The following is a 15900-nucleotide window of genomic DNA, read 5'->3' on the forward strand; positions in this document are numbered from 1 at the left end:
TAGGGTAATAATAATGATTGTTATTTTTATTATTATTCCCGCAAAGTATCATATTTTTATCATTACTACCATAAAAGTTAGTCAATGTAGGACAGCGGGTGCAGTATCCAAGCATATGCGCTAGATGTCACTGTTTAACCAGGAAATAAAACTTCGTTTGGGTCACTAGGTGCAAGTCGAACATAAATTCAAGTTCACATCTTGTTCACACATAAATAATTCAACGAATTGGCAATGTGTATAGAATTTGAGATCATTTTTTCCCACGTATATGAAAGATACAGTGTAACTATCTTGTAAATCAGTCTCTTGGATGCAATAACGCCCCAAACATTTGATTTGATGTTTAAATTTGCGAATGTCAAATTTGAGCATTCCTCGCAAGCATGTTGCAGCTGCAGATCAGGCAGGAATGTGCAGAATGCATTTGATAGTAAACATCAATCATCAGCCTCTCCTTTATGACAATTCTTTCTGCAGCTTAGTTGTGTTTTATGCCCGAGAAGCCTTTTCCTGAGAGGGGAAGATAAATGGAGCAACTGTCATGCTTCAGGTCCCTAAATCCTCAGATTAGATTTTTAGGAACAGAGACGGCCGTCTGGCAGGGAACCAAAAGCAGCCCTTGAAGGACGAGGGAATCTGTTTTCAATGTACAAAGTTATCTCTAGGAAAGCGACTGCTGCATAAACATTGCCTTCTGCGAAGGTTCCTGAAGACCAAATTCTGTCACTCACATGTACATTTGACACATAAACACAATGAGTCATGTAATGGAAGGTCCTCCGAACCAGATGCAGGAGAACAACATTTTAAATATGGCCAAAATAGGTGGTCTTTAAATATTTCATTTTTGACAATACATTTTTAATGCATGTATCGAAGATCCACTAACCTAACCTAACGAAAAAGGGTTTGAAGCGAACAACAAAATAACCACATACTGGATTCCCCCCCAGGGCAAAGGGCTCTTAAAAATGACAATTCAAGGATGGCACACAACTGCTGAACAAGAAACATTAACTCCAATAATTCATTTTGTGTATTTTTTTCACAAAAATAAACTCAGTCAAAATGTTAATATCATTGAGGAGTCCACAAAAAATGAGTAGGCCTACCCACTGTGTAGCATAGTAGAAGACACGGTGTAAACATGTCTGCCATCTAATGGTGATTGGTGGTAATACAACTTAAAACTACAGTCGACCTTTGGATATTCACAGTTTGATAATCGCAGATTCAATTATTTGCTGGGGGGGGGGGTTGGTCAATTCTTTTTTCCATATTTTGGATTTGTGTTTTTCTATACACGTCTTGATGCATCAGTCACGAGTGAGGATGCTTGTGTCATCAAATAAACTATCGGTGCAGAAAAAAAAGACCTCTAAAATTGCCAATGGAAAGTTAAAAGCGCTTGAAGTGCAGGGAAAAATCTGTCAAGTGTCGTAACTGATGCACCTGTGTCGTGGTTGTGCAAAAAAAAACAACAAAAAAAAACCCCCACAAATGAAGGTCTTTCATTTCATTATTTTTTATTCCTTATTTTCCAAAAGCGTTAGTAGTGGCATGACATACAGTATTGGTACGATTAATAACAAAGCACCATAGTAAATCGTTTATTTTTATACAAGCTACAAAGTGTACTGTACATACTGTATAGGTAATATTAGCATTCATTAAAAAAAAAAATCTTTGGATAAAGAGGCAGGCAGTCCATCTTTCAAACTGTATTGAGCACGCGGTTCAAGTATGAATATTACATATAACAACACATAAGTTACAACTCTTCACGGTTATTACAAAGAACAAGCTTACATCTCTACAAAAATGTTTGGCACATAGTGCGTCAAGTATTTTTTTTACATTTTCTGATACAGACCTCATAGCACAGTTGGCCTTCATCGATATGAATGAAGATTTTTTTAGCTGCTCATTGATTTTTTTTTTTGTTATATTCATTTCAATTATTTTTAATTCAACCAATACAAGTTGCTTTGTATGATAACAACAATAACAAATGTTCATCTAACCTCTAACTTTGGTTAAAGCTTTTTTTTTTTTTTTTTTAAATCGGGTTAGGCTGCACAATGCGGGTCGTAACAATCCTTGCAGCGAGCGATACACTGCTCGGACAAAAGTAATGGGACACACAGTTAGTGAAAATAAAATAAAATAGATGCTTGTTTCAACAACATGATACAACTATCAGAAGTCTAATTCTCAAAATGTACTGATGATTAGTTAAGGTTGTGTAATTCAGTTATTCCCACCCCCGATGTGTGAAATATCCAACTGAATTAGTCCTAAAATTTTTACCTGGCACTACAAAATAATTGCTCATGTATCTATACCAGCAATGTATAGTGACAACCAGAACAATCAAATGCTCTCCCACTAAATGGCAGAAGGTACAATGAACCTGCTGTGTATCAACCTCTTGCCATACAATATAACAGAATAATAATTTTGCGTTGAACTAAACAAGCACAGATTTAACATGGGAGAAAGTAAATGTGTGATTTTTGTAAAACACGATTTGGGACATATCAACAACCTCTCATTGACAGTCCCACAACTTTTGCCCATCGAGTGCAAATCCGATAAACTTTGCAGCTACATCCTGTCTTTGTAAGCCAAACACTGACGGCCAGTAATTGCGAGGTAATCATTCTAGTAGTCTTGACGAGCACCATTCAGGTGATTAGTGGTTATTTGCTACAAACAACGACAACAACAGATGCATCAACAAACAACCTGATGGCTGCTGCATCGAAGGTTCTGGAATAAATATGGTCAAACATAAATAAGCGGAGTTACGGGATGCAGGTAACATTAAACGTGCGTGTGTGAGAGAACATGACATCATTCAAGACAAAAACCAGACACGAGTGTTTTAAAAAGCCATCGACAAGTCACTGTTGAGTACTTTTGAGAGGAAATTAGACAAAGATTAAAACTATTCAGTATGTTTTCCCAAGAGCTCGAGTGCATCAGTAAGATAGGTCAACTGTTAAAGAGATGATTTGATGTTGTTAGTGATGTATTTAAGTAATTGCAGCACCTTTGACGTGGAGTTTGAACAGGGAAATTGTTGTGGAAATGACGAAAAAAAAGAGGACATTTTAGTCACGAAGCCAGATCAGTCAGTCGGGCAACTTGATCCCAAATCTTCTCATTTTTGCAGTAAGCAAAGCAAAACTTGGCTAGCTAGATTAGGTTAAGATAAAATGAGCCTGCTTTAGCTTGTCTAAGACATCATACACTACTATGAACAAAGATGCGAGAACAGTGACGAAAATAAGATCATCTAACATATACCAAGGTAAAAATAACTGAGACAATCTGAAACAGGTTGATATAAGATAAGATAAACTAAGCAAACAGCGGTTAAATTAAGCTAATATTAGTCAAGCTTTGCCGATTGAAGATTGTTTCATTCCGCTAAGACACCAAGATAAAGTGAAGTGAGGGAAAGAAATGCTAATCTTGCTAAAATAATATCATGTAAAAAATATACCAAAATGAACTAACACGTTTAGGATTAATGAAGCCGAAACAAGACAAAAAAAAAAAAAAGGCTGAGATTCATTACAACAAGGTTAAACACGGCAAAGAGAATCTACTTGAAGCTAAGAATTGGCAACTTTAGTCTATTCGAGCTTGTTTCAGCAAACATTCACAGACTAAGAAAAGATAAACTGAGAGAAGAAAGGCTAGGTTAGAAAAAGGTACTTGACAAACTAAAGCAGACTGATTTAAGAGAAGATCATGCAAAGAGAAGCTAGCATATTTCCGAACACGCCCTAAAACAGGCTGAGAAGAACCAACACACTGAGGCTATGCTAGGTTAAGCTAAGATTGTATAAAATGAGCTAAACTACTTCACAAAACTTGGAGTGACAATCTTCAATGAAGTTTAGCTAACACTAAACAAAGATAAACGGCATGAAGCAAGCTGAGTTGAGCTAAAACAGGTCGGGATGAACTAACAATGAGGCAATACAGTTGGTTCAAGTAAGATTAGCTAAAATAAAATGAGCCAAACTACAGAAGGTTATTTTAAATTAAGGTTAGCGTGGACAAAGTAAAAGGCACTTAGTGAAACTAAAGGAATGCCAGGCGAGGCTAGGTAAAGCTAAGGTTATCTGAGGTAAGCTAAAACACGCAGAGAACTAATGGAGAGAAACTAGCCTAAACTCAGACTTGTAAAAATGAAACTTAAATTAAATGAAAGGATGCAATCAAAAAAAAAAAAAAAACAAACAAAGCTTTGTTAGTTTACGCTATGGTGAGCAGAGACAAGCTAAAACAGGCTGTAAAACAACATATCTTACAAAACAAAGACAGGAAAGGCTAGGTCAAGCTAGGCGACTGACTCTTGCTGCATTTTTTGCAATACGGGCAAACAAGTCACGAGAAACATGCATAATTGGCCGAATATTGATTTTTTTTTTTCCCTTGAAGACATTTGCTTCTGCAATATTCTGTCAAGGAAAATAACATCACCGAAACAGAACAAAAGTAAAAATGTCCTCATTTGGTTGCATTCCCAGTGAGTCATTGAAGGATTGTGTGCCTTTGTATCTCACATAACAGTGTCCGGCCGGCATCTTTGATTATCATTCATCATTTCAAATATCGACAGTTCGACTTTGAAGGCACCGTAACACAAACCCGGAGTCACCACATGTTTTGGTGAAGACGGGACGGTTTTGCTACACACACTCAGATGTCCATGGCGTCTTACCAATTAACGTCCGTGCAAATTTTGGACCTGAAGGAGGAGCCCGCTGTGCGCCTGAGGAATGCACTTCCCACAGAAACCACCGCAACGGCCATAGATTCTTGTCCCGTCCTACAGAGTCGAGTGGGACAAAGAGAAGCGGGCAAAATGGGGGAGGACGCAACAACATAAATGTCACTGGCACTTCTTCTTCGGCGTCTTGGATTGAAATCAAACAAAAATGACAAACAACTATACAACATTTTCGAAATAGAAACCAGAGATATTTGTTTGGCATGGGAACGCCTCGGGATCCGCCAGGAAGAGCTCGAAGAAGTGGCTGGGGAGAGGGAAGTCTGGGCTTCCCTCCTAAAGCTGCTGCCCCCGCGACCCGACCCCGGATAAGCGGTGGAAAATGGATGGATGGATAGATATTTGTTTAATTCAGCACATAGGGATTGTAGACCATTTTTTTTTTTTTTTTAAATACAAAAAATGTTTATTGCGTTTGTGGCATTTTTTTAAGAACCCCGAACAGTGTTTTAAACAGTTAAGAGTCATTATTCAGGAAGAAAAATCAAATTTAAGACCCAAATATTTTTATTTACTTATTTTTTGTCTTGGTTGTCTTGTATTGAAATGTTTTGCATCAATCTGTACCACGACTACATGTTTCTCACCCAGTGGCCAAGAAGAGCCCCCAAACTCCCTCCATCGTTTTCGACATATTTCAAAGACATTGTATAAAAGTGCCTTACCTCAGACCTGTGGACCTTGACAGAAACGTAATTGCCCTGAGATGTCCATTTGGTGGCCTCGGCCACTCTGAGCCCAGTGCCAATCAGATTGATGCTGAACTGGCCCTGCGAGTATCCACAAGTCACTCATCTTTGCCCGACAAGGCAACGAGGAGAGTATCCGGAATTGTTTCACCAACCTGTGGACACTTGGCGGCGCTGTAACAATCGCCCGCTGTGGCAAAGGGCACAGGTCGACCAACAGGAGTGTGGGAGAAGCGCAGGTCAGTGACTGAAAATCAGCAAAGATGAAAATGTCATTAGAATCGTGCAGAACTCACGGACACTTTTTTTATTCCTTATGTTTAGTATCCATGATGATTCTCAGTCCCCTGCAAAGCAAAAAGTTGCATCCTTCTACAGGAAGCTGTGCAAAATGTGCTGGAGAGACCATTTTTCTTACATTAACACACGCTGGTAAATCTCTGATCCGTTTTAGTCGATGGGTCAAATTTGAAGCCTTAGTGTACACAAACTGTCACACCTATCCAGAATAATGACATTTATGAATCTTTTTACTGTTGTGTATTTAGGATCACTTTAGGAAATGCCACCAAATGACAGGATGAAAGGTTGAAATTTTGAGCTTGGTCATTTGATGTAAAAACGGGTCAAATTTGACCAGAGTTGCGCAGAGTAGCCAAAAACTGTACTCAAGTAAGGGTAGCGTTACTTAAGGGGAAAATGTTTCGAGTATAAGTAAAAAGTAGTGCTGCAAATGCTTACTTAAGTAAAAGTAAATATTTACACAGTGAAATAACTACTTCAGTATTGGGTAACTTCCCATCATGCCTAGCGCCAATTGTTACGTGTGGTGACCCCTGTTTTGTTTAACACAAAGAGCATGACCATTGCAAGTTTGTTACTGGCTGTTGCTTGTGCAACAACTGAAGCTCCTCTCAAACCTTGCTGTGATGCAATCAGAAGTAGCGTGTGCAATGTCGCTCAGTGTCATGAGGTTTTGAGTAACATCCATCCATCCATGCATTTTCTGAACGGCTTTATCCTCACAAGGGTCGCGGGGGGTGCTGGAGCCTATCCCAGCCATCTTTGGGCAGTAGGCGGGGGACACCCTGAACCGGTTTCCAGCCAATCACAGGGCACACAGAGACGAACAACCATCCACGCTCACACTCACACCTAGGGACAGTTTAGAGTGTTCAATCAGCCTGCCATGCATGTTTTTGGAATGTGGGAGGAAACCGGATTCCCCGGAGAAAACCCACGCAGGCCCGGGGAGGACATGCAAACTCCACACAGGGAGGCCGGAGCTGGAATTGAACCCGGTACCTCTGCACTGTGAGGTTGACGCGCTAACCACTGGACCACCACCGCCACCTTGTATACACCTAAGGACTAAATCAATCAATTCAATATTAATTGACTAAGACGTGCGTGCCAGTAATTTTCGTCAGAAATAACAACCTGGGGCACAGAATCTCGTTAGCCTTCATCTTGAACTCATTGACTCTCTTTCTCTCTCTCTCCGCTCTTTTCAAGCTGCCAAATCCAAATGAGTACCATGCAAGGGGGAGATGAGAACATGTGCCGTTGGGATGAAGAGAACGGCGTAGCTTCTCCACACGCATGCTAATCCTCCAATCGTGTCGGGATAGTGGAGTTGACTTGAGCAATGAGCGGTGCCATGCAGCCTGAGGGTGTTCTATGCGCCGGTATTCCGATGGTGATGCGAGCGTATGCGCGGCTGCATCCTCTGACATCTCGTGGTTGTCATGATATCACTAGTGGGCGCGCGCCTGCACATGCATACGTGGATCCCTTCCGACGTGTTTGCAATCAGCTTGTGCACTGAAGGTCATTAGCTCGATTTTTTTTTTTTTTGGGGGGGGGTGTAAAGGGGATTTTGAGAAAACGATCCGTGATGACGCACTGCGGAGCCCATGTGTGGTCTTGCTGCGGCAGACGTGCAACCACTCAGTCATTGACTCACTCAGTATCCTCAGGGCGCTCAGGTCCAGGCGGACCTTGTGGAAGAGGGTGTACCCCGCCGCACTGTAGTCGTTCCTGCAGTTGCAGTCCTGTCTTCGGCTGCCATCGTAGGGGCATTCGAAGGGGTTCAGCAGCCTTTGTGGACGAGACAACCAAAGCTTAGCGCGCATTTGGGTGACAATCGGTTGAAAAGTGAGCATTTTCCCTCCCTTGCGGTCAACATCAGCAGAGGCCCGATGTTGAAAGTGATTTCTTTCATTCTAGTAGGGCGTATTATTCCTGTGATGTTCAGAATGTCGGATGTTGAATGGGCCATTCTGATTTTGTGTTTGGCTTCTGTCGACGACTTACTGTGCCATGTGCAGGACAATCGCATTCTCTGTGCTCAATGTAGCGGTTGATCTCAAACTCTGGAACAAGATCATCTTTAATTTTATTTTACGAGGCAAATTTTACGTATTAAGTAAAAATATGAAAGATTCAAATGGAGAGTAATGCCCAGTTATTATGACTACAAATGATAAGTGCAGTTAAGTCAGTTTTTAATGCTCAGTGTTCATTGTTTCCGATCATATTGTTTCAAGCGTAATTATTAGTTCACTGCTTGAACCTTTCAATGAGCGTGAAAGTACAAATTATGAATACTGCACATGCTGTATTAAATTTTTCAGTGCACTTCTTCCTTGCATCTGCTAAGCCACATATCACTGGAAATGCTTTCATTTATGTAAATGCATTTCACTTTTAATATGCTTATATTTATATATTTTTTAAATAAATGTATTTTTGTTATTAAATTAATAAATTTAAATAAATTTATTTCTTTATAAAAATATACATTTATAAATATATTTTATATTTATATTTATTTTGATACTTTTCATTCTTCTGCTTCTCCCTTTCAGATTTTTGCTGCTGTAAATTGGGAATTTCTCCATTGTGAGACAAATAAAGGTTTTCTTGTCTTTCTTATCTTCATGACAAAGTTGTACCAACATTTGCCTAAAAGACCGAAAAAAATACATTGGATAGTAATCTATTAGGCTTTACATTTCTATATCAAATTATAATAACTACATTAGTTGAAATCAGGTTCTATTATTTAATAGGACAATCATTTTAACTTGACGACGCCCATAAAGCCGAATTGAGTTCATCCATCCGTACCTGTAGCCGTACACTTCCGAGTAATTGTCCGTCTGGCCGCTGCGCAGTGTCACGTATTCCTTCGGGAAATCGCTTTGCATTTCCGCGCAGTAAATCTGCAGAAGAAGAAAGAGCAGATGAGCCCATGTGGAGACACAGACTCACAAAATATGTGAAGACGTCAAACGGACCTGCAGGATGCGGGACTTGACTTTGAGGTAATATTCTCCGTCCATCCTGACGCCCTGTTGCATCTGGACGTCCCGACACGAGCTGAATAACTGGCCTTGGGGGAAACATAAGGAGGAAGGGGAGGTCGTTTTAGTGCATCTTCGTGCGTGTTGGTGGAGTTTTACGAGCACACACCAGCTGATAACAAAGGCATCCATAACTGGCACTGAGCAAATAATAGGGCTCTTTCTTTTATTGTTGAGTAAAAGAAATAGCGCTCAACTCAAAGCCCACCCGAGTCATCACAACCATCTTGTGCGGGATAGGATTAAAAAAAAAAAGAATCAAGAAACATATCGAGAAATGTAGCCTTAAAGAAAAATGACTATAGCACTGAAAAGAATCATACTGATATGAGATCAGACCTCGGCGAACTCAAGTACCGTATCTTGTGGATAATGATCCAAAAAGTAGAGGTCTTTCTTTAATTACAATAATAATAATAATAATAATAATAATAATAATAATAATAATAATAATAATAATAATAATAATAATAATAATAATAATAATAATAATAGCAATAATCCATGAAAGCTAGAACAGTAAATGAACAACAGAAAGCATTACTACACTAACACGCACAGCTCGGGGGGAAAAAAATAAGGGACCAGAACAAACAAACATAAAAAAAAAACCCCAATCTGTTGGGTTCTTGCTTTGGCACAGAACAACAATATGCTCAAGATAAAACAGAGATCATGCAGTACGAGTACAACTTCAATTTGGGTATAACATTAAAAAGCATTACAGTTCTTGCTCTGGCTTGAGAACACTATCCTGCAGTTTGGTTCATGTCAGAGGAGGTTGTGAGTCATTTGAATAAAATGCTTCGTGATGGAATGAAAAGATGAACACAACTAAAGAAAACACCCCTATGATGAATTAATGTTTCCTTAAATGGAGAGCTGTTATAATAAACGTTTCATGATGTGTGTTGCCTGCTCTTGTTTGCTCGGAGTCCCTCAGTGGCCATATCGTGCTGATTAGCATTAATATTTGACCGCAGTACTGGCTCTAGTCCGAGCATATCGTTTTAATTCCGCCACGGATCGGCTTGGCAGAGGCCGACCGGGCAAACGCGCAAAGTCTGGCCCGCTGCCGACTTGTGAAGAGCTCGCAAGTTCACAATGAAGGCGGCGTTTTGATAGGCTCGACCGTGCGGAGAGTTTGTAAAGTACCACTGACTGCTCATTTATCCTACCATGAGGTAATCAAGTCAAGAGACGGCGTTTTAGCTAATGCGTTAAAATGAAGCGAAAAGGGAAAACCCCGTTGCGTTTCCATAAACACAATCAGATACGGTGATGGCTAACATACACAACACAGTCAATTTGGTATCATGTCTGCGAGGGAGTGGAGGGGATGTTTTACGTACATTCTCCATCTTGACACGCAGCTTGAGATTCTGGTCTGTCTGAGGGGCGGCACTGCTTGGACGCTGCTCCTTTGGAGGTTACACACTCCACGCTGCGCTCCATCACTCCTGCCCCGCATGTCTGAGAGCACTGGGATCCAAACATTTATTGGTGATTAACTAGAATACAATAGAATCAGACTTCATTAGCCCCACAGCATACGTGGCAACTTTATGTGGCAATAATTGTAACCGTGTCTGACTTTGATTTCATGAAAATTACGAAATGACATCATCTGCACATGGCGTACAGCCCAACATTACAAAGTTGTCGAAATCCATGACAAAATTATTTATATCATCCAACGATTAAATTAGGAGGAACCACATAGATTAACAAATTATGAACTAAATAGCTACGGAGCAAGCAAACACATTTAAAAAATATTGAAGACGTGACATAACTTGAAGGATCAAAATGAGAACCAAACAATCGAAGTAACTAAAAACCAACATGAAACTAAAGAAACCAACAACCTCACTCACGAACTAACCGATAAGAAACCAACAAACCGAGCTACAGATGGGCAAACTGTAGGAAAGCATGTAGATAATTAAGTACTGTAAATAAGTATGATAAGTTGACAAACAAACTAACAAACAAACTCGCAAGCTACCCAAGAAGCTAGGTGACTAAATAAATAACAACCAACCAACTGACGAAGCAACAAACCAAGGAAACTAATAGTAGAGCACATCATTTAGTGAGTAAATACAGTAAGTTCCTAAGAAAGTAATTTTTAAGATCAGGTAAGAAACCAACAAATTGACGAACTAACCAACTGCCTAATACACTAATAATGGAAGTAGAGCACATAGCTAGCTAGCTAGCTAAAAAAACAACTAACTAAATAACAAACTCACCAACAAGGAAGAAACTGATGAACCAACAAACTATCAATTGTAAGTAAGTAAGTCGGTAGTAAAGAATGTTAAGTAACTAACTTGCCTGCGACACAACCAACCGACTTTCTCAGCTTGCTCACCTTGCTCCAAGGCCCGACTTTCCAGTAGGAGGCCTGCGGGCAGTCTTTGAGGAGGCATGGCCTGGTGCTCTGAGGACGGGGCTCTGGGCAGCGGGTACCGGTGGCGGGCGATTGGGCGGCATAAAGATGTAAGGTCTGAGACGTGGGTGTTGCGGAGCAGGCCACCGCACGCTGCTGGTAGCCGACTCCACAGCTGGCTGAGCACTGATCCACACAGGTTGACAGCAAGTAAAGAGGTCGTTAGCATGATGTGGCAATACCGGCTTCCTCCGTATTATTTCTGGGTACACATGATTGACAAATGCTCATTGACATTCACACTTTAGAACAATTTAGAGTCGACAATCAACCTAACATGCGTGTTTTGGACTGTGGCGCCATGTAGAGAAGCGCACTGTGCTTTCTGTGTTCAATTTCAAACCTGCGACCAGTCCCCTGCGGTCCACACGTGGCGACACGGAGCTTTTTGGCACGGCTGACGTGACGGAGGTCGGGACGACGGCTCACAGTAATCCGCCTGTGCTGGCGTCATCGACGGGCCCATGCAGTCCACTTCCCTGCTCCTCACGCCGCCTCCACAGGTGGCGTTACACTGCAAGTAAACAGAAGGAGTGCTGAGAGAGAGAGACGGGCTGACAGAGCAGGGGGTAATGTTGGGACTTCACATGATGATGATTTATAAGAGCGTTTACATGACCATAAATGTGAAATTGTGAAAAGCAATCGCTGTCCGCTGGTTTTGAATATATATAAACAGCAAAGTCCTGCTAATTTATGGATCATGGACATTCGCAAATTCACTACTGTACAGATTTTTTTTTTCTCAAACATATCCTTCGTATAAAAAGTCTGACTTTGGGACCATGTTATAGAATATTGATGTTGTTCGGTTTAATTCATGAGGTGCTTTGGCTTCTGGGATGACCAGCTTTGCTGTTCTCCTGATACATCAACAAATACTCCGTGGAGTAGACTTTGCTGATAAAGTTTGCCTGTAATCCCGTGCATTTGTTATTGTGTGTGAATGCCAAAAGGTGCGTGTCATTTTAAGTTTAAAAACTTCAATCAATTGCATAAAGTGCTAGTGCACATATTGGTTTGCCCATGGGTAACTTCACACCAGTTACTGAGCTTGTATGCTACCTAACACTATTGATGAACCTCATATGTTGTTCTACTTCTTCCATTCATAACTTTGCTGCTGTGAATTGGGAATTTCTCCATTGCAAGACTATTAAAGGGTTTCTTATCTTATCTTATCTTATATGAAGATTGTGTTGAATAATTTAAGGTGTTGATGCTTTATGATCCTCTCTGTTTCAAGTATTTTGCTGCCATCTTGTGGCATGTCTCGGGTATTACAAACCCACTTTGTGTGTGGGGTGGTGGTGGCGTCCAATTAGTCACACATTTTCGCTAATCACAGCAGGGCTTGGTCCCAATACCCGTTGAATAGCGGCGTTCACAATATGTTTTGCCTGCAGAGTTCACATACCTACTACAGTCTCGGTATTTAAGCACCATGTCTGAAGGATTTTTTTTGTGACTGACTTCCCGGTAAAAAAAAAACGTTTCTGGTTTTCAAGGAAACGTGCTCAGGCATCTTGAGAGGTCTGAGAGTCCTTGCATGGTGATCCTGCTTTATGCCTTGCCATTGGAGGACAAAGCCACATGACAGCGACGAGGGTGGATGAAAAGCTAAGCTTGAAACTACAGCCAAGTGTGGAAACGGAATAAAAGGCAGTCTGCTTTGTATGTCATTTAAAAAAACGATGTGTACCCGAGAAGGCATCAGCAGTGAGAGAGAGAAAGCGAGCCTTCAGGTTGTCTCTTTAATGTTACAAATAAAGGGGCAATAAAACAACATCCCATGGAACATGTCGACATCTGCATAGCAGCAGGCGGTAGTGAACAAGGATGTTGGTTGAAGATATGAAAAACTAAGGGAATGGCACTTGTAGAGAATATGCTCCTTACTAAAAAAAGCAATAAACTAACAGGCAATTTAACTACCTGTATAGCTAGCTAGCTAGCTAGCTAACTAAATAACTAAGAAATAATCCCGATAACCGAGGAACAAGATAACTTCAGAACTAACAAACTAAGAAATGAAAAGACAAACAAACTCAAACGTCCATCAAAAAACAAAACGCTCATCTAGCTTAGCATGCTCGGAATGTTGTGGCACAAATGTGGTAGCAACCCGAAGCCACGCAACTCTAAATTCAGATTTGCCTGCATTGTGTTTAAAAAAACAAACAAAAAAAAAAATCTGAAACACGATGGAAGGCTGTATCATTCCAAAGGGTTTCATGAACCTAAAATGCTTTGAAATGTATCCCAAACACAAAGACGAAAAACAATTCCTTCTCACTTCTTTCCATGCGGCGGCGACCCAAGTGTAATGGGTGCATTCTGCAGCTTGGCACCGCTGGATGACGGCGGGCCGTGATGGAGCCTCACATAGATCTTCTCTGACCTTTCCGCTGCCTTTGAGCCTGCAGTAGACGCCCCGGCTCTGGAGTCCCACTCCGCATGTGACCGAGCACTGACGAGCCAAAAAAAGTATGCGTCAGATTGTCAAAGTCAAGCCGTGGAATATTTCTACAAACCCCTGCCCAAAAATCTGGAATCAGCAATCTCAGAGGATGTTCATTCGGTTGCTTGATTTTCAAGGTGTATCAAATGGCAACTTTTTGGCTTTAAGAGAGACTAAAAGGAATTAAGAAAGAAATGTCTGTGGTCAGTAACAGCTACATTTTTTTTTTAGACCAAGCAAAAAAAAAATACGGACTTGCCCCTGTAAATTTCCATTCCCCAAAACTAACACCTGCATCAGGTTAGATCTGCTCGTTAGTCTGCAGTTAACACAGATGCAATCACCCCTCGGAGAGCAGTTGCACCAAATGAACTGACGTGAATCACGGCCCAAAAACGAGACATGTCAAATGAAACATTGGCGAGCATTATTATCACATTTCTTATGAGGATTTGTATTTCTTTCACTTGCTTTCAAGCTCCTGAGCTATACGCCCGTCTACAAAAACAGTCGGTCGCAGCTTGCGGAGCCATATACGTTCTTTAAAATGCGTACCTGCATACTGAGGGCGGGGATTTACTTTATTACATGTATTTTTTTTCTCCTTCGTAACAATTAGCACCTGGCTTCACTGATTGGCTGGGAGACGTCACATGGTACAACTGCCACATAGCAGCATTAGCTTGAACTTGCCAAATAGTGAGCCAACACGTTTTGTTCAGTTCCAATGAGTTCTTAATGTCCCTCGCCTAGTTACACACTATTGATAATAACAGTGGAACGGGTTGATACAGAAATGCTGTTATTGTTCCGCTATCGGCCATCTAAAATGAACAACAGACCGTTGGCTAAGCGTAACAAATCCAGTAAACACAGTTGAAGGATCGGATCATCATGCCACCGCTTTAAAGAGAGGTCATCGAGAGGACGACCGGTTGGTGCGCGGGTTTCAAAGGGGGCCACATGCATGGACTTGAAGATCTCGAACTATCGCCTACGTACGTCCGCATGCTCGTGACTTCATGCTCGGCGGTGGTTTTCAGAGGACGATGATTGCTTCCAGAACGACACAACATTGAAAAAAAAAGAGAAGGAGGAGACCCATAAAGCGTGGGGAGTGGAGGGCGTAAATGGATCTTTGGGGATTTTAGTTATTTGACTTGAAGGGGCGGGGGTGGGGGGGTCTTTGTGGAGACTTTAACGTGTGCATGATGAGGTGGGGAGAAAAATAGCCCACATGCATTCTGTCTATGGGCCATCACAGTGTTTACTTGTTCTTGGAAGATAAACCCGTGACACAGCATTCTTGTTCAGGCTGCTATGACACTTGTGATATCCTCCCCCAAAAAGAAGAAGAAGAAGAAAAAAAAAAGGTCAACGGGGACAGATTCGTGTACCTTTTTTGGCTTGGCTGTTTGAAATCATTTCGCCCTAAAAGGCACAAGCACTGGTAGAAATCCTTTGTCGTGTCAAGATTTATACGGGAAAAGGATCAGACAGGTGACCAAAAAAAAAAAAAAAAAAAAAAAAACATTGGAAATTTGAAGGCCCCACAACTTTGCGGTTCAATCTCAATTTTTTAAAGGTCAAACAACTTTTGAAAAGAAAAAAACAGGAGAATTATTGGATAATTCTCCATACCGTGCTCCATCTGGTGGCTTTCCACGTGGGGCACCGGCGGGCCCGACAGGCCTTCTCGGTCCGGGGGCGAGGAAGAGCACCGCAGTGTTCCTCTTCTATTTTGGTTTGGTTCTGGTCAATGCAGGTGATCTCCCGCTGCTTGATGCCTCGCCCACAAGTCACTGAACACTGCAGGAAAAAGAAAGAAAGAAATCGAATCATCAGCAGAATCCATGAAAAGTACACGCAAGCTGAATACGATCCGTAAGATCCATAATCCGGTAGCCCTAATTCAACTTTTCTGGATTACTAGAGAATCTATTTTGGCAAAACGATAGTTCTATTGTATTCTCCTAATAATTCTCGATTCCAAAATTACAAATCATTGAGGTCAATACGGGTGTTTGACAAAACGAACGGATGCTCGGTTTTTTGGTGGCCGGGGCTTCCTCGCTGCATTTCACGGCCAAGCGAGCGTGCTGCAAACACATCAT

The 15900-nt window shown here is 41.2% G+C and overlaps 1 protein-coding gene across 1 annotated transcript in view; it reads right to left on the reverse strand.

The window, feature by feature from the left end:
* Positions 1-1508: 1508 nt before the first annotated feature.
* The window catches only part of LOC109529866 (A disintegrin and metalloproteinase with thrombospondin motifs 20), a 94625-nt gene continuing 80233 nt past the window's right edge, over positions 1509-15900 (reverse strand). Inside the window, exons 29-39 of the mRNA XM_019893363.1 lie at positions 15428-15595; positions 13622-13795; positions 11669-11839; positions 11248-11451; positions 10223-10352; positions 8805-8899; positions 8635-8729; positions 7469-7602; positions 5658-5749; positions 5479-5583; positions 1509-4852 (exon numbers count right to left, since the gene is read on the reverse strand). Of these exons, the coding sequence (XP_019748922.1) occupies positions 4748-4852; positions 5479-5583; positions 5658-5749; positions 7469-7602; positions 8635-8729; positions 8805-8899; positions 10223-10352; positions 11248-11451; positions 11669-11839; positions 13622-13795; positions 15428-15595 (1473 nt within the window). The 3' untranslated portion in view covers positions 1509-4747. The remainder of the gene's footprint in view (positions 4853-5478; positions 5584-5657; positions 5750-7468; positions 7603-8634; positions 8730-8804; positions 8900-10222; positions 10353-11247; positions 11452-11668; positions 11840-13621; positions 13796-15427; positions 15596-15900) is intronic.

This window comes from Hippocampus comes, unplaced genomic scaffold, assembly GCF_001891065.2.
Source record: "Hippocampus comes isolate QL1 unplaced genomic scaffold, H_comes_QL1_v1.1 scaffold62, whole genome shotgun sequence".
Lineage (NCBI taxonomy): Eukaryota > Metazoa > Chordata > Actinopteri > Syngnathiformes > Syngnathidae > Hippocampus > Hippocampus comes.